This window comes from Camponotus vicinus, unplaced genomic scaffold, assembly GCF_025532165.1.
Source record: "Camponotus vicinus isolate PSW18456_S1 unplaced genomic scaffold, iyCamVici1.0 SCAF_9, whole genome shotgun sequence".
NCBI classification, from domain to species: domain Eukaryota; kingdom Metazoa; phylum Arthropoda; class Insecta; order Hymenoptera; family Formicidae; genus Camponotus; species Camponotus vicinus.
Window position 1 is genome coordinate 12,349,493 of NW_028141981.1, and position 18,313 is coordinate 12,367,805.

The following is an 18,313-nucleotide window of genomic DNA, read 5'->3' on the forward strand; positions in this document are numbered from 1 at the left end:
CGTCCGAAGACGATCGACCCAGCAGCGTCGGGCTCGCCGCTGTGCCGGTCTCTGGGAGTTCCGAGCTCTCCCTGAGACGATAAGTTCCATATCCTTGTGACATTTCCATGTTGCATAATTTTAGGGATGATCTTCGGGCATCCCCATCCCTAGGGTGCTTGGATGAACAAGGATCCTGGGTGCACTCAACCCTCATGGAGCTATTTTCAATTTTGGGCTCCAGTTCAGAAGAGGACGACTTTTGATGTTCCAAGGAAATTACTATAGAACTGGACACGTCGACTAGTTGTTTTTCGATGTCCAAAAGTGTTTGTTTCTTGTCAGCGATCCTTTGGTGGATGTTATGTAGCGCAGCTTGGGATTGATCGATCTCGTTGATCATCCGAGTATCTAATATTATTTCTAATTCAGGGTCGCTTTCTGCCTTATAATCTTGTGAGCGGTTCACATAAAGCGATTTATCCGCCACATGTAAGAAAGAGGAGAGATCTTCTCCAGTTGGAGGGGAAATACCCCTGAGGACACTTATCTCCGAAATATAGTCATTCTCGCGGACTTCAAGAATCTTGACTCTATGCATCAAATATGTGCGCGCCAAAGTCATCTGCTGTCCAAAATCGTAGAGTAGCTTCGCGTACGCAATCGTGGCTCGAACATTATTTCTCATAACAATATTGTTATCCGACATAAAGGTAGTTTCTATAGCATACAGATTTCGGATTGAGCAGCCGATAAGATCCTCAGGAGTAATATTACTCCGAATTAGTCTGTCCATGAACTCAGAAATATTCATAACTTCCTGCATTTTTGTATAGCTTATATTCACCGCGGCACAATACTCATTGACTAGTATATCAGTTATGATACGCACTGTATACACTACAATTAACATTCTAAAGTATTAAAGAAAAACAATCTTATATTAGCTTAAATATAAACAATTACTAAATAAGTAAATAAATTTAATTCAGCGAGAGGGTGGGTAAGGTCATCAAAAAGCCGGTCCCCCCGTCGCGCATCCAAAATAATCAGTCAGGATTTTTTGCGCAGCCTAATTCCAATTCTGATCATATGACTAGAAGGGGAGAGCCGAGTAGGTACAATTCCACCCAACGCGCATCCCCCCCAAATCACCTGGACCTACTGCGCAACGATCAAACTTTGCACTTCCGGTCCTCAGTTTTCAAGTGTATTCTAATTGGCGAACGCACTTGTGCAGTCCTTTCCAGTCTACGATTGAAAACCAACTTTATATTTCTATTTATTGTCTCCTCTATTTATAAAAAGTCTGCAAGAAGTGCGCTTTCCAAAAACTAAATTCCAACATTCCAGCAATGGGAATTATACGCCATTCAATAATATCACGTCGCACATGTCACTCGTTATTATTTCTGAAGAGAAGAATAACCTGTGCAGCGCGTCAGTGTACATCTACCTACAACTCAGTAAGTAAAACGATAATTCAAGTACATTAATATAAGCTATCGATTGCCGCTCACGATCAAAATCAATCCTCTGCGTAGGATTCATATTATGGATCCCAAGGCGGTCTCGATTCAATCCCGTCCAAAAATCGGGATTAAGAAGAAACAAGTCAAAGTGTTCAAGGTGCGCTTGCCACAGGAGGTGGTAGACTCCCTGAACTCCGCAAGAGTATTATTAAAGAGAACCTGGGTTAACTCAGTAAGGACCGTGAGCTACAACCTCAAAAGCTACAAAATTGTAAGCCTGAGAAACCCCAATGATCAACTCAGTTATTTCTATAAATTATATTCAAATGATGTAACCGCTAAAAAGCAATAAATACTTTCGGTTGCATTCAATCCTTGCCTTACAACTTACATTATTCATAATTTATAACTTAAGTTAACCTTAGCATTAAATTACGACTGTAAAGTAATCGAGTAGCAATCCACTGAGTGAGTTCTCATGCGAGTCGCACCCTTAGGAAATTTACGAACATTGCTGCGTCTTCATAGGGTGCGCTCTACTCGATCAACGCCGCCGAGTTTACACCACCTGTCATTCTTCGAGACCCATGTGATGCAGTCGAAACACAGCCTCCGCAGTTATAACAATATAATAACAATATAATAACAATATAATAACATTTTAACATTCAACAACGATCTACACCAGTGTGTTTGTCATAAACAACGCCATAAAGTGCAAAGCAGTGCATAACATAAATGTGTAGTGCACCCCGCTAGTAGTATCGAGATAAATATCGACCTATAAACCACATGTATTATTATCAACGCAACAATGCGGAGTAAGCGCAGTTACATGTATCTCGACTACACACGATGCTCAACAATAAATATTCTATAGATTCCCATAATTAGTTTATAAACCCATAAGGTTTATATAACATGGAGAACTTTTCTGCCACAACTAACCTCTGTTATAAGTGATATATTTAGTATTCAATATAGATAACTTTTATACAACTAATCTATTAAATTTTGCAACAGTCTGTGACGTCATTAGTTTATATTTATTGCCACTAATAGATGACTTGTTGCACTTAGTGCATCTCCCTAGTGAAGTGATCTACACTCGAACTGTTATCCACACACACTCTTGCATTGATAAATCATACTATCAAGCGCAAATACCTGCGTAGTGCACTATGTATAATATTCAACAATAAATACGTTTATCCGTATAATATCAATAATTATTCAACATAAACCTCTGTCATTACTAACCTAATTTATAAGTAGGCATAAGTAAGCATAAAATTACAAAGCTAATACAGAATAAACTCTAAATAGATATCTCTTTAATAGAGAGAGACCTGTGACATCACTAGTTTATAATAATGATTATTAATTAGTAGCTTATTGCACTCAAGTGCATATTACTGCTATTAGCCTCGCTATGCAAGAGTAATGTTTACTCTATATAAACTTCCGTAACATACATCTGATAGTAACTAACTCTAGATGACCTATTTAATATAGCTAATTATATGTATTCTTTGTTGATTAAAATCTATTTAAACTACACTTCTTAAACGTGTAAGGTTAACCTATATATGACAGAATAATGTCTGTTACACTGTGTGAGTTTAATATTAATTCAGTCTTATAGATATTATACCTCATAATATTAATAACAATTGTTATTTACATATACACATTACTAATATTCTAGACATCAATTAATTAATACTAACTCTAGATAACTTATTTCACATAGCTAATTATATATATTCTTTGCTAATTAAAATCTATTTAAACTACACTTCTTAAACGTGTAAGGTTAATCTATTTATGACAGAATAGTATCTGTTACACTGTGTGTTTAATATTACACAATTATTTTTTAAACGTCTAATTGTGTTTGACATTCATTCATAACTACTTGCCATAATACATGAAATAGCATATGAGTTATTTGACAGTCTTATAAGTATCTACAGTAAGCATCATTCAATTTTATAATAAACTGTCACTGTAGACTAATTATTTGCACATGATATATCCTGACTATTATTACAGTAAAAACGCAGACATGTTAACAATAATAACTCTTCTTTTATAATGCAGTCGAGCTAAAATGCCGCAAGACAGGTGATATGAGTATATACCAGAATATATACCACTCATCACACGCAACGCAACTCGAACATGACATATAAGCGTAGCCGAACAATATAATTAGTCAATATTAATAGTAACCTATCTCTATAACGGCAATGGGAGCGAAGACATCACTCATAGTAAACATTTAACAAATGCATGGGATGACATTCGTCTTTTTTATAATTATGACACGCCGTAATAGTCTAAATCATTTCACACCACAGTTATAAGTATGAAATATACTGCTTATATGTGCATTAGTTTTGCACATGCAGAGTTAACAATTATTATGCTATAAGCAATTAATTCAGTCCTATAGATATTATACCTCACAGTACTAATAACAAATTGTTATTTACATATTCCACTGTCAAATTATGGTGATATTAAACAATTTAGAGATATTACATATATATCTGCCACCCTTTACTAATATTCTAGTCACCAATTAATTATATCACATACATCCATTAAAAACCGATAAACATAATACTTGTGAGAGTAATGCTCAGAATATCAGTTTTGCACGCACAAAAATCAAACAATTATTATGCAATAAGCACTAGATTAATCCTATGTATGATGTATCACACAATATTAATGAGAGAGCTGTCATTTAAAAAGCCTTTTAGAGGTATTGCATAAATGACTGTCACGTCGTTGACAATCATTCTAGTTATCAGATGATCGTATAATGTACTTCCACTAGAAAATAAATAATTAACGTAATATTTGTAAAGGCGATTATTCTTTCATAAAGTTATATCGTCCTCGAATATGTGGTCCATAAGCAAATGCAGGTTACACAGATACTATATAACAATTGTTGATTCCATGTCGTAGAATTATATTGTTGCGACTCCGTGTTCCTTCCCTGCGGATTATTTGGTCACCCGTGACGTTCGGCAGAAGATCGTCTTCGAGCGCGTTGCCAAGAAGAATGTTGACAAGACGAATGACAGTTGAGTCGGAAAACAGCTGTCAAGCTGTACGGACGCGTTCTCGCTAATTGTGTTGTAAAACCCGTTGTGTTAATCTGTTGTTCGAGTGTGTTCTGTGTTCCTGTTATTAAAGTTCTTTGTTCCCCTTTAAAGTGTCTCGTCATTTAACGCGTTCCGCGACGGCCGTTCTTCAGTACGCGCGCGTTCGATATACAGGGTGATTCTAAATAACTTTATGCTTTTGCAAAAACATAATCTTGACCGAATTCTAAGACGATTTTTCCTTTGGCAAAATTTCGTCCGAAGCTTAGTTTTTAAATAATTAAAGGAAGTAGTTAACGTATGACGGGTCGAATACAAGAGGCAGGCAAGGGTGGCGCGATTCACCGTCAGACGCGGGTGCTTACGCGGGGCGCCTGCTGCGATCAGCTGGTCGCTATACACATACAGACACACATGCGAACACATACATTCTCTCTCTGTCTGTCTGTCTGTCTGTCTCTCTCTCTCTCTCTCTCATTCGCTCACTCACCTGTAATTTTTTTTTTTTTACGAGAGAGGGGAAAATGCATTTTATGCATACCCACCGGTCGATCCAGTGAGTTATGTGGGACTCGAGTACCAAGTCGAATTACCAACTCGGTACTCCCTACCCACTAAAAACCCCTCTCTTTTCACGAATTTCCTATGACACACTGTCCCTCTGACTTCCCGAGATCTGTTTTCACATAACGTCAAAAAATAGTTATTATTACCTTGTTCGATGACTTTTGATGTATTGCTGTAATTGCTTGAAGGAGAAATGAATTTTCCGATAGATCGTACGTTCTCAAATTTAACGTAGATATCACGTTGCAAAAGACAAGAAATCCACACTAAATTATTAACTGAAAGTTTTTCTTCTTTCATGAACTGTATTCTTTTATAAACTTTAACGTAATCACATTTATTTACTCACTCAATGAGACGAGAAATTTACTGATGACTCTATCACTAATCACTATTAATCACTGCCGAATAATAACTGTTGGCGATTAAAAATCACTCGATGAAAGAAACACGCGCGGACACGTTACTACACGACGCGACGACGCGACAATGCGACGATAATTACTCGGCGACTGCAAGCAGTTTTTTGTCATGGTAGGTTGCGGTAGGTTAAGGTACTACTGGCGCTATCGAACGCGATCATGTGTTCGATTGAAGAATGCGGTAAACATAATAAACATTTAACATATTAATATTATTATTATCATGAATGTGTGTGATATCCATACATCGTATGATATCTATTTAAAAATTAATTAGATTAAATGTCTTTTTAAAATATTTATTACTTTTACTATTATCTTAAATAAATATTTAATATTATTATTTTATATGATAATAGTAAAAGTAATAAATATTTTAAAAACACTAATTTAATCTTATTCATTTTTAAATAGATATACGATGTATGGATATCACACACATTCATGATAATAATAATATTAATATGTTAAATGTTTATTATGTTTACCGCATTCTTCAATCGAACACATGATCGTGTTCGATAGCGCCAGTAGTACCTGAACCTACCGCAAGCTACCATGACAAAAAACTGCTTGCAGTCGCCGAGTAATTATCGTCGCATTGTCGCGTCGTCGCGTCGTGTAGTAACGTGTCCGCGCGTGTTTCTTTCATCGAGTGATTTTTAATCGCCAACAGTTATTATTCGACAGTGATTAATAGTGATTAGTGATAGAGTCATTAGTAAATTTCTCGTCTCATCGAGTGAGTAAATAAATGTGATTACGTTAAAGTTTATAAAAGAATACAGTTCATGAAAGAAGAAAAACTTTCAGTTAATAATTTAGTGTGGATTTCTTGTCTTTTGCAACGTGATATCTACGTTAAATTTGAGAACGTACGATCTATTGGAAAATTCATTTCTCCTTCAAGCAATTACAGCAATACATCAAAAGTCATCGAACAAGGTAATAATAACTATTTTTTGGCGTTATGTGAAAACAGATCTCGGGAAGTCAGAGGGACAGTGTGTCAAAGGAAATTCGTGAAAAGAGAGGGGTTTTTAGTGGGTAGGGAGTACCGAGTTGGTAATTCGATTTGGTACTCGAGTCCCACATAACTCACTGGATCGACCGGTGGGTATGCATAAAATGCATTTTTCCCTCTCGTAAAAAAAAAAAAAAATTACAGGTGAGTGAGCGAATGAGAGAGAGAGAGAGAGAGAGACAGACAGACAGACAGACAGAGAGAGAATGTATGTGTTCGCATGTGTGTCTGTATGTGTATAGCGACCAGCTGATCGCAGCAGGCGCCCCGCGTAAGCACCCGCGTCTGACGGTGAATCGCGCCACTCTTGCCTGCCTCTTGTATTCGACCCGTCATACGTTAACTACTTCCTTTAATAATTCAAGAACTAAGCTTCGGACGAAATTTTGCCAAAGGAAAAATCGTCTTAGAATTCGGTCAAGATTATGTTTTTGCAGAAGCATAAAGTTATTTAGAATCACCCTGTATATCGCTCCGCGGACGCAACATTTTGGGGGCTCGTCCGGGATCAACCGTACTGTGATTTAGTGCTTGGACGTGAATTTTTACGAGTGGAGAAAAGATGTCGACAAACAACGACCAACGAGATTTGGCGACGGGCGTCTCAACTCGGAAGAGGATCCGATCGGCGACTCCACTTCCGGCTGCGGCTTCGGAACCGACGTTGGAGTCGATCACGTTTCAGACGGCGATGCTCGATTCAAGGATTGCGCAGCGGACGACTGCAGGAAAAAGCGAAAGAATCTCGGATTAGCAGCTAAGTCGCTCTAATGTTAAAAATGCGGTTAGATCGCACGCGAAGTTTATAAAAGAATGTTAAAATGTTAAAAGAATTTATTTTAAAAAAACTGGTGTATGTAAAATTAAGACGGGCTCGGATGTATCTCGCATAGAGGTAATTCTTCTTTAGAATTCTGGGATGATATTCGTTGTGCTTTCCCATGTTTGCTTAAATAATGGTTGTTTTGATTCTTATTATTTCTTTGAGAGGAGTATTCGTATTTTCGGATTTTGAGTATTGTAATGGTTGAGCATTCCTCGAAGAATTTTGGGAGGGACACCCAAATTATTTTGATTAGGGAATGGTTCTACATCCGAGGCCCGAAAAGAAAGATATGGATGAAAAGAGTTAGTGCTTGTTACTCGTTATATTGTTTTTATTTTAAGGGAGGAAATTGTGAGGGCGCGTCGTAGCGGTCTGGCCAGATTAAAAACGGAAGTTAGAAGTCACAATTGAAGACTGCCTCGCCCGCGGTTTTTGAGCCGTGGTTTTCCCGCGGGACGGCAAATACCGAGGCAGGGATTTGAGAAGTCCCTTGTTGGACGATGGGTCCACGGTGATTACCCCCCTCATATCCGAAGAATACGGGACACCAGCCGAGGGAATTGGAAGATGTAAATTTGAAACGTCGATGGAGATTAGAGCGTGTCGCTCGGTACCCTGCAGCAGCAGCTCAGGCTAGGGCAGGAAGGCACGGCTGACTCTCCGGAAATCGACATACTGGCCATGGTTCTACAGAGTCGTTCGGTACTTTTGGCAGGAGCCGAATTAGAACAAGAAGACTCGAGATCCTGCAATGGCATTTTTGGATTGTCGGGACGACAATCTTAGAAGACGGGGGGCAGTGTTGCGACCCCGTGTTCCTTCCCTGCGGATTATTTGGTCACCCGTGACGTTCGGCAGAAGATCGTCTTCGAGCGCATTGCCAAGAAGAATGTCTACAAGACGAATGACAGTCGAGTCGGAAAACAGCTGTCAAGCTGTACGGACGCGTTCTCGCTTACGTGCGATAATTGTGTTGTAAAACCCGTTGTGTTAATCTGTTGTTCGAGTGTGTTCTGTGTTCCTGTTATTAAAGTTCTTTGTTCCCCTTTAAAGTGTCTCGTCATTTAATGCGTTCCGCGACGGCCGTTCTTCAGTACGCGCGCGTTCGATATACATCGCTCCGCGGACGCAACAATATCATCCTTGAGTGTCCATAGGATGTAATCCATAAATACAGGTTACGCAGACACCATAACGAGTAATTGATTCCACATCATAATTATCTGAAGAAACACTGTAGTTAGTTATGTAAATTAAACAATGTTATAAATAGTCATAAAATGTTAATAAGGAAATGTGCATGACATATGATTTATAATAACAAGAAATCGCAATCCAGTCTATCCAATAGCACAGTATGTGTTATATAGCAGTAATGACGCTCAATGCTGTATTTCTCACAGCTGGGCACAGAATAACTAATCAGTATATTTAATTTAAATAATAATTGACTTCCAATTATTATGAAGACCGCAGTGCCGGGTGTAACTCAGGTGTATAGCACGAATGCCAACCCATTTTTCAACTCGCGCGCACTGCGCAATGACCGAAGTTCGTGCTCTACGCAATCCTGTGACAGCTTACGTCACAGCGTGCAAGCGTACCAAACTAAACTTGAGCACGCACGCGTTGCGCACAAGAGTAAAGTGCGCGAACTGCGCATGCCACCGTGGAACTGCACTTTATCGAAATCAGAAGCTTTTACCACTTATTATTAGTTTAAAGTAAATTAAATCATACTAATGAAGAACACGTTGAGTAATATTTAGCCACAAATTATAGTATTTTAACACCTCGCGTCACAGAAAGCGAATCAAAGCCGCTTTACGGCACAAGTCGTCTCCTCATTAGAGGGAGAGAGACAAGAACACCGTATAATTAGACGCTGACTTTACACGATTGATGAGTTTATAACTCAACGAACAACGAATATTATTACTTATTTGACAATACTAGTCACTTAAAGGCTATGCTTAAATAATATTAAACGCTATTAAAGCATAATCCGCACACACATGTGCCACGTGGCAGTGTCACTAGGGGAGTAGATCACCTCGACAATTAATATTAAAAATATCGTTTTAAAAGACTACCTAGAGCACTATCCACATAACCCAATGCACTTCAAAAATCACTTTTTTAAAAGTATGTCTCAAAACGTTTCCCGCTTCAAAATAAGGCGTTTGAGCACAACTTATATTTTTCCCTCTATCAGATCCCAACTAGCAGAATTGGACTTAGTTTTTCTACTCCCTGAGCCCTGTCTAGCCATTCCGCTAGACAGGGCCGGACAGCCCCGACGGTCCTCTGACCCGCAGTGTTCGGGTCGGAGAGGTGGGCGTCCCATCTCTTCACCATGGACCGCCGGGCGTAGTTCCGGATAATCTTCCGGACTCTGGCTGGCAATCTCCTGCCCATTCTACCCCGGAGCTCCCGCTCACGCCAATGCATTTCAACGTACATGGCTGCGAGAAACTCCAGGGGAGGCCAACCAGCCAGGATCGTGACCGCTGCGTGCGATACCGTACGGTAGGCCCTTATAACTCGGGTGGCCATGCAACGCTAGACGCGCCTTAGTTTGTCTTTGGCGCGCCGCATGGTCGCCAGGTCCGCAGCCCAGATTGGGCACCCGTAAAGGGCGACCGCATTCACGGTCGCAACGTACAGGCGGCGGACCCGACCATCCGGACCCCTAAGATTTGGCGGGAGTCGTCCCAACGCCGTTGAGACTCGCTCGACCCTGGGGGCAAGGGCATCTCTTTGCTGTTCATCACATTTTGAGGTGTGTTTTTTGTCCTCAGTGACACCTCTCAGGGGTGGTTAAGGACCCAGTTAGTTTCCGGGGACGAGCTTTTCCGGCCCGTCTAGAGGATCGGGTCACGCAAGGCCCTTGGTACGGACGGCATACCGGGAAAGATCTGGGTCCGTGCCCTAGACTTCTTTGGCGCACGTCAGAGGCATATATCTGACAAGTGCCTCAGACAAGGGCAGTTCCTCCAGCAATGGAAGAAGGCCAAATTGGTCTTTCTTCCAAAGGCAGGCAGGGAAGCGGATACTCCGTCGGCGTACCGGCCGATATGTCTGCTGGATGAGGTGGGTAAAATCTTCGAGAATTCTCGCAACCCGCCTCATCTAGCACCTGTCCCGGAATGGCGATCTCCATGAGGAACAATACGGCTTTCGCGAGGGAAAATCAACAATTGACGCTATCAAGCGCGTCAGATTCCTCGCGGGGGCCGCGATATCGGAGGGCAGAGTGTGCATGGCGGTGTCCTTGGACATTAAAAATGCATTTAACACTCTACCCTGGGACCGGGTGGGGGACGCCCTGCGAGAGCGCGGGTTCCCCCACTACCTCATGGGGGTTATTAGAGAATACTTCCGGGACAGGGACTTGGAATATGTCGGCCAAGACGGGTGCCGACATGCCAGGAGTATCCGCTGCGGGGTCCGTTTTGGGACCCCTGCTTTGGGACCTCGCGTACGACAAGGTACTCTGCCTGCCTCTTCCCCGCGGCTGCCACGCCATCTGTTATGCAGATGACACACTCGTAGTGGCTGCGGGGACAGCTGGGGGGACGCAGCGGCCAGGGCGGAAGTCGCGGTGGCACGCGTGGTGAGGAGGATCACCGATATGGGTCTCCAAGTGGCGGTACAGAAAACGGAGGCAATATTCTTCTACGGAAGAGCCTCCGAAGTGCCGCCACCGACCCATATCGGTGTTGGTGGAACCTCCATCCTGGTAGAGGACCGGATCAAATATCTAGGTCTCCTATTGGACAGTAAATGGACTTTTGGGCACCATTTTGATGCCCTAGCCCCCAAGGTGGAGAGAGTCGCGGCGGCGCTTGCCCGGCTCCTCCCGAACAGGGTTTGGATGGTCGGGTGCGCCGAATGTATATGGCCACCATTAACTCGGTGGCGCTATACGGCGCACCCGTATGGACAGCAGATCAGGCGGCAGGCTAAAGATAAGCTTCGCCGCATCCAAAGATGCCTGGCCGCCAGAGTGGTTAGGGCCTATAGGACGGTGTTCCATGCTGCGGCCACCGTCCTAGCAGGATGGCCCCCCCTAGAGTTTCTCGCAGTGATGTACGCTAAAGTTTACCAGCGTGAGCGGGAGATTCTAGGGGCCACGGGGAGGAAGCTGCCGCCCAGAGCGAGAAAGATCAGGCCCGGATCCAGGCCCGGCGGTCAACGTTGGAGAGGTGGGACGCCCACCTCACAGACCCGCGTACTGCCGGTCAAAGGACCGTCGGGGCCGTCCGACCTTGTCTATCAGAGTGGATAGACAGGGCTCAGGGGGAAGTTACGACATGGTTGTTTTGGAAAGTACCTGCGTCAAATAAACCGCGAACCCACCACAGCGTGCCACCATTGCCCCAATCTCTGCGACACGGCGCAGCATACCTTCGCAGATTGCGAGGCGTGGAGCGTGCAGCGCCGTGCGCTTAGGGGGGTAGTCGGGGAGGACATCTCACTGCCGGTCTTTGGTGACCAAAATGGCCGGCAGTGACGGTTGGGTTTCCCCAGCGGTGGTAATAACACGATCTATCGGCGCCCACTCAGCGAGTACAGAGACAACTTGAGGCTGACCGTGGAAAAGATTGACCTGATCAGCCTCGAGATTGGTGGCATGGGCGCATGGCGCGCTATTACTCAAATTTTTTAAATAGAGGGCCCCGATAACGCACGCAAGGCGGATCTTTCCAACACTTTCGATGTCTGGAGAAAGGATGCACCAAAGCCCAGAGTAGCAACCGTCCCGATTGCAGCTTCTGCTGTTACCAGTGCGGGGAATCGGGACACGTTGCCAGAGACTGCAAAGTGTCGGGCAGTTGCCCGATCTGCGCAAGCCTGAGGCGTTCCGCGAATCATTGCGTCGGTTCCAGGCTGTGCATTCCTCCCAAGAAGAGGAACAAGGAGGCTGACAAGCAGCCCAGCCCGCCCTCAAGCTCCCTCCTAGCAAAAGGCGAAGAAGGAGAAAAAGGCCTTCCCCCTCCCTTGTAGCAGCAAGGATTCAGAGGAGGATCCCCCAGCTACAAAGGCAGAGAAGGACAAGGGCCGATGAATCCTCAGGTTGTTCCTCCACCATCGACACCGTCGGGGAGGACAAACTCCTCCTCTCCCCATCAGAGTTATCGAGAGAGAAGAGGGATATGTAGCGGCTAGGTCCATCAACGTCATAAGCTATTGTGCCCTCCCCAGATGGAATCTTGCCCAAGTTGGCGTATGTCTGGAGTGGATGGGAGTTGTCGCACGCGACTCCCCTTTTTACTCCTCATTGCCGGGGACTTTAACGCAAAATCCCCGGCATGGAGCTCGCGTACATCCAACGCCAGAGGCAGGACCCTAATATGATGGGCGGAGTCACTCGGCTTCAACGTCATCAATAGAGGCCGTGCGAGCATCTGCGTGCGCCCACAGGGGGAATCAATCGTCGACTTGTCGTGGGCGACCCCCTGGCCGCGCGCCTAATTAGGAACTGGAGGGTGGTGGTGGACGCTGAGTCCCTGTCGGACCATAGGTATATAGAGATGGTCGCCACCCCCACCCCCAGAGAGGTGCTCACCCGCCGCCGAGAAGCGATGGGTAGATGACGGCGATGGGCCCTCAAGAAGATAGACGAGGACGCCCTGACATCCTCGATCCTTGCGGTCATGTGGGAGAGGGAAGGAAGGGGAGAGGAGACGCTGACCCTCGAGGAGGAGATACAATGGATCCAGGGGATAATGTACGATGCAATGCGTCGATGCCCTGGATCCATCCCTTTCCCAAAAAGGCAGCGTATTGGTGGACAGAGGAGATTGCCGAACTTAGGCGGTCCTCTGTCCACGCGAAGAGGGCCTTTGTCAGGGCTCGCAGTGCGAGGAACCCAATCGGCAGGGCTGCAAGGATCGAGGAGGCGGCAAAGGCATACAAAACCGCCAGGGAGGCCCTAAAAAAGGCAATTGTGAAGGAGAAGGCCTGGGACGAATCGATGCTCGCCCTGGACCAGAATCCGTGGGGGCGCCCATATAAAATCGTTTTAAACAAACTGAAGGGCGGGACGCCCCCAATGATGGAAACCCTGGATCCCCAGTTCGTGCAGCAAATCGTGGCGATTCTCTTCCCTGCAGGAGAGGGCACCGACCGCATACCCCCTCCGGAAGATCATCCGGAGTGGGAAGACGAGCTGGGGATCACCCAGGGCGAGTTAAGGGACGCCGTCAAAAAGAAAAAATTCAGAAAAGCATCTGACGGCGTTCATGGGAAGATATGGGCCCTGACCTCGAAAGAGATGGCGGAATACATGAGGCACCTACTCAACGAGTGCCTCATGCAGGGCTGCTTCCCCTCAGAGTGGAAAAGGGCAAAATTTGTCCTTATTTCTAAGGGGGGCAACCCGGGGGACCTCCCTTCCTCGTACCGCCCCATCTGCTTGCTGGACGAGGCGGGCAAAATCCTGGAGAGGATAATAGCTGCCTCGTTCGGCAACTGTCCCGGATTGGTCCCAACCTCAGTGAAGACCAATATGGCTTCCGCAGCGGAAGATCCACTATTGACGCCATTTTTTGCGTGTCAGATCCGTTGCGAAGACTGGGATTGAGGAAGACGGGGTGTTGTTGGCGGTGTCCCTAGACATCATGAATGCCTTCAACACCCTGCCTTGGCGGTGGATAATGGGGGCTATGGAGTACCCCTGACATGTCCCCTTATCTCACCGCCATTATCCGGGACTATTTCGGGAACAGGGTCCCGGAATAAACCGACCGCGATGGGGCGGTGCAGGAGAGAAGGATAGAATGCGGGGTTCCACAGGGCTCGGTACTGGGCTCATTGTTGTGGAACCTCGTATATGACCGTGTTCTCCAGTCTGCTCTCCCTCTCGGCAGCACAGTCGTCTGCTATGCAGACGACACGATTGTGCTCGCCGGGGGGAAGCAGCGGCCAGGGCGAATTTAGCCCTGGCAAGTGTGGTGCGCTCTATAAAAGTCCTGGGGTTGGAGGTGACGGCCCGCAAGACCGAGACGGTCTTTTTTCATAACGGCCCGCCGCCTCCAACCTTCATCCGGATAGGTGAGGCTCGCATCCTGGTAGGAGAGAGTATAAAGTACTTAGGACTCCAACTGGACGCGATCTGGTCCTTTAGCGAACATTTTCGCCAACTGACCCCGAGAGCGGAGGGAGTAGTTATGGCTCTGAGCCGGCTGCTCCCAAACCTCGGAGGACTGCGCGGAAGGGTTCGCCGTATGTACACCGCGGTGGTACACTCATTGGTGCTGTACGGAGCCCTAGTATGGGCCAGTAATGTGGCGGTCATTCGCCGACTGAGGGATCTGCTGCGCAAACTTCAGCGGCGAGTGGCGATCAGAGCGGTTAGGGGCTACCGTACGGTGAGCTACGCGGCGGCGACGGTCCTGGCCACCGTTGGATCTCGCGGCCCAAATGTACGATAGCATGTACAGAAGGGTTACGGCGGGTCGGGACGGCGAAGTCGGACGCACCTAAAGAGGACTCGATGGGGATGGAGGTGGAGATGCAACAGCCACAGCAGGACCCACCCAAGACGCAAAGGCCCCCGAGAGAGAGGACATCGAGGGGGGAAATGGTCGAGATGGAGAGGACACAGGATGGATAAGGGTAAGCGTAAGACCTCTATCATATTGCAGACCAATCTCAACCACGCCCGCCATGCACAGGATTTATTCCTGCACACAATGGCGGAGCGTGGCTGCGGGCTGGGAGTCGTGGCGGAGCCGTATGCGGTCCCCCCCGACCACGCGTCCTGGTTTGCGGGCGGGGGCTCGGGACCGCTCCACGTGTGGCCATCGTGGGGGGGGGCGACGGTGAGTCGGCCCCCTGCAGGATGGGGGCCAGTGGCAGTTGTTTTGCGACGGTGAGGTGGGGGACCACCTGCTTTGTGGGGGTAAACACCCCCCCGTCGCTGAGCCTGGCCCAGTTTGAGGCCGTGCTCGGCGAAATGGAAGGAATGGTGAGGAGCAGCCTCCCCGGGCCGGTCTTCGTGATGGGTGACTTCAATGCCAAATCGGCGAGTTGGGGTTGCCGGTACGGGGATCGGCGCGGAGAGGTGCTGTTGGATTGGGCAGGGTCATTAGGGCTGACCCTGCTCAATGAAGGGACCGTGGCCACGTGCGTGAGGCCGCAGGGGGAGTCCATCATCGATTTGACGTGGGCCTCCGCTGCGGCCCTGCGCATGGTGGGTGGCTGGAGGGTGGCTGCTGAGCTCGAGTCTCTGTCCGATCACAGGTACATCGAGCTCAGTTTGGCTGTCCACCGGCCACTCACCGGGTCACACATGGAGGAGGAACGCAGATGGTCCCTCACGAAATTGAACCCGGACCTCCTGATGGCTTCGGTGCATGCCTCGCTATGGGTATGGGGGGAGGAGGCCCAATCCTGGGAGGGAACGGGCGTGGAGGAGTTGGCTTCGCAAAGCTCTCTGGGGAGCTTGCGACGCCTCGATGCCAAGGATGAGAAGGGGATGCGGGAGGAGGTCGACGTACTGGTGGACCGAGGAAATCGCGAAACTTCGCGAAGTCTCGGTCCGGGCCAGACGCCGGCTTCAAAGGTACCTGCGACGGAGGCATAGGAGTGAGGCAAGCACTGAGCGGGCGCGGGGGGAGTATCGGGTGGCCCGGTGCTCCCTCGGCGCAGCCGTCGGCAGGTCCAAGACCAGGGCTTGGGAGGACCTTATCTCCTCCCTAAACGAGGATCCGTGGGGGCGCCCGTACTGTATGGTCCTCAAGAAGTTGAGGCTGCGGGCGCGGCCGGGCTCTGACCACGGACTCCTTGGACCCTGGGTTCTTCGGGGAGGTAGTCAAGGCCCTCTTCCCCGGGGGAACAGGGGATGCGACACCCTTCCCCCTTTCGGGAGAAGTGCCCGAGTGGAGAGAGGATTGGGAGGTGTCGGAGGGGGAGATGAGGGATGCTGTCCGGAAAATGAAGACGAACAAGGCTCCGGGTCCGGACGGCATCCCGAGGAAGGTCTGAGCCCTGGTCATGGGTGAAGTTGGTGGGTCCCTGAGGTATCTCTTCACGAGATGCCTCAGGGAAGTGGTCTTTCCTTCCCCTGGAAGGAGGCGAGATTAGTCCTTTTTCCTAAGGGAGGAAGGGACCCCACGGAGCCGTCGGCTTACCGACCTCTCTATTTGTTGGACGAGGTCGGTAAGCTGATGGAGAGGATTGTGGTGGGGCGGCTCAATGAGCACCTGAGTAGGGGCGGGGGACTCAGCGCGCGACAGTTCGGGTTCTGGGCGGGCCGGTCGACCATCGACGCAGTCGATGATCTGCGGGCCTGCTCGGAGCAGATTGTCCAGGTCGGGGGGGTGGCGTTGGCTGTGTCCTTAGACATAGTCAACGCCTTTAACACCCTCCCGTGGGACAGGATAGGCGCGGGTCTCCGGTCGCACGGGGTTCCGGGGTATTTGGTCAGGGTGGTCCGGGCCTACTTCGAGGGCAGGGGGATCGTCTTTCGCGACGCGGGGGGGATGCTAAGGAGGAGGAAGATTCGTCGCGGGGTTCCGCAGCGTTCCGTTTTGGGTCCCCTTTTGTGGAACCTCGCGTACGACGAAGTTCTGGGGAGAGTACTTCCCCCTGGCTGCCACATCATCTGTTATGCAGATGACACTTTAGTGGTGGCCGGGGGAGGTGTTGGGAGGACGCGATCGCGAGGAGTATTGTCGCGGTCGCCGGGATCGTCGGGGGAATTAAAGGGCTTGGGGGTGGCCCCGCGGAAGACGGAAGCTATCTTTTTCCATGACGGCTCCCGGGGGGCTCCCCCCAGACTTTCCGTGAGGGTGGACGGACATAGGGTCGAGGTGGGGGCCCAGATGAGGTATCTGGGCCTCCACCTGGACTGTAGATGGAACTTCGGGGAGCATTTCGCCCGGCTGGCCCCCAAAATGGGGAGGGTGGCGGCCTCACTGTCGAGGCTGTTACCCAACCTTGGGGGGCCGGAGTCCGCAAGTTGTATGTGGGCACGGTCGGATCGGTGGCCCTTTACGGGGCTTCAATCTGGGCGGATGCTGCCTCGGGGTCCAGGAGGATCGGGGGTTTTTTGCGAGGGGCGCACCGGCGCATAGTATTGATGGCCGCCCGTGCATACCGCACAGCGTCATATGCGGCGGCGGCGTTGTTAGCGGGGGCCCCTCCTCTGGGGCTCCTGGCCCGAGGCCAGTCATTAATGTACTGGCGGGTCCGGGAGCTCCGGGAGAAGGAAATAGTGTTGGGTCCGACGGCGAAGAGCGCCATCAGACGCCAGGTGGCGGACTCTGTCCTCGTGGACTGGCAGAGGCAGTTGTCTGGGCCGGTCTACGAGGAACAGAGAGTGGTGAGGGCGATCTTGCCGGTCTTCGCGCGATGGATGGGAAGAGGCTGGGGGCAGATCACTTTCAGGTTGGCGCAGGTGCTGACCGGACACGGGTGCTTCGGTCAGTACCTGTGCCGCATTGGGAGGGAGATGTCCCCGGGGTGCCATCACTGTGAGGAGGACCGGGATACGGCGCAGCACACTCTCGAGGCGTGTGCGGCCTAGGAGGTGCAGCGTCGTGCCCTGGTTCATGTTATAGGTGAGGACCTCTCCCTGGCGGCGGTCGTCAGAGCTATGACAGAGGTGGAGGAGTCCTGAAGGGCGGTAGCGCTCCCCCGTGGACTCCACCTTGACGTGGTGGGGGAGCTTAAGGTGTCTCGGTCGTCTGGGGCGTCTTGAGAGGACAATGTCCTCTCTCGGCGGCTTGGGCGGGCGGGCCACCGAACTAAGCGAGTTCATTGCACTCCCTCATTCCTCTTTTTCCGAGGGCGGGGCTTGCCTCGCTTTTCGGGGGGTGAGGAGTGGGAAGAGAGTTTCTGTGCCCTTGGGCGTATGGCCCATCACGGATAGAGGTTGGCGGCCCTGACTT

At 48.6% G+C, this 18,313-nt stretch overlaps 2 protein-coding genes across 2 annotated transcripts; one reads left to right on the plus strand and one right to left on the minus strand.

Annotated features, from left to right (window-relative positions):
• Window positions 1-9,623: 9,623 nt before the first annotated feature.
• LOC145976606 (uncharacterized) lies at window positions 9,624-9,968 on the minus strand. The gene has a single exon (XM_083107836.1). It carries the CDS (start codon window positions 9,966-9,968, stop codon window positions 9,624-9,626), a length of 345 nt encoding a protein of 114 aa, XP_082963962.1.
• A 1,078-nt stretch (window positions 9,969-11,046) lies between these two features.
• Window positions 11,047-11,703, plus strand: LOC145976607 (uncharacterized). Its single transcript, XM_083107837.1, has one exon. The coding sequence runs from the start codon at window positions 11,047-11,049 to the stop codon at window positions 11,701-11,703; it is 657 nt and encodes a 218-aa protein (XP_082963963.1).
• Window positions 11,704-18,313: the final 6,610 nt, after the last annotated feature.

Coding starts and splice junctions, on each gene's coding strand:
- LOC145976607 (XM_083107837.1), top strand. CDS start 11,047: ATGGGTCTCCAAGTGGCGGTACAGAAAACGGAGGCAATATTCTTCTAC.
- LOC145976606 (XM_083107836.1), bottom strand. CDS start 9,968: ATGGCCACCCGAGTTATAAGGGCCTACCGTACGGTATCGCACGCAGCG.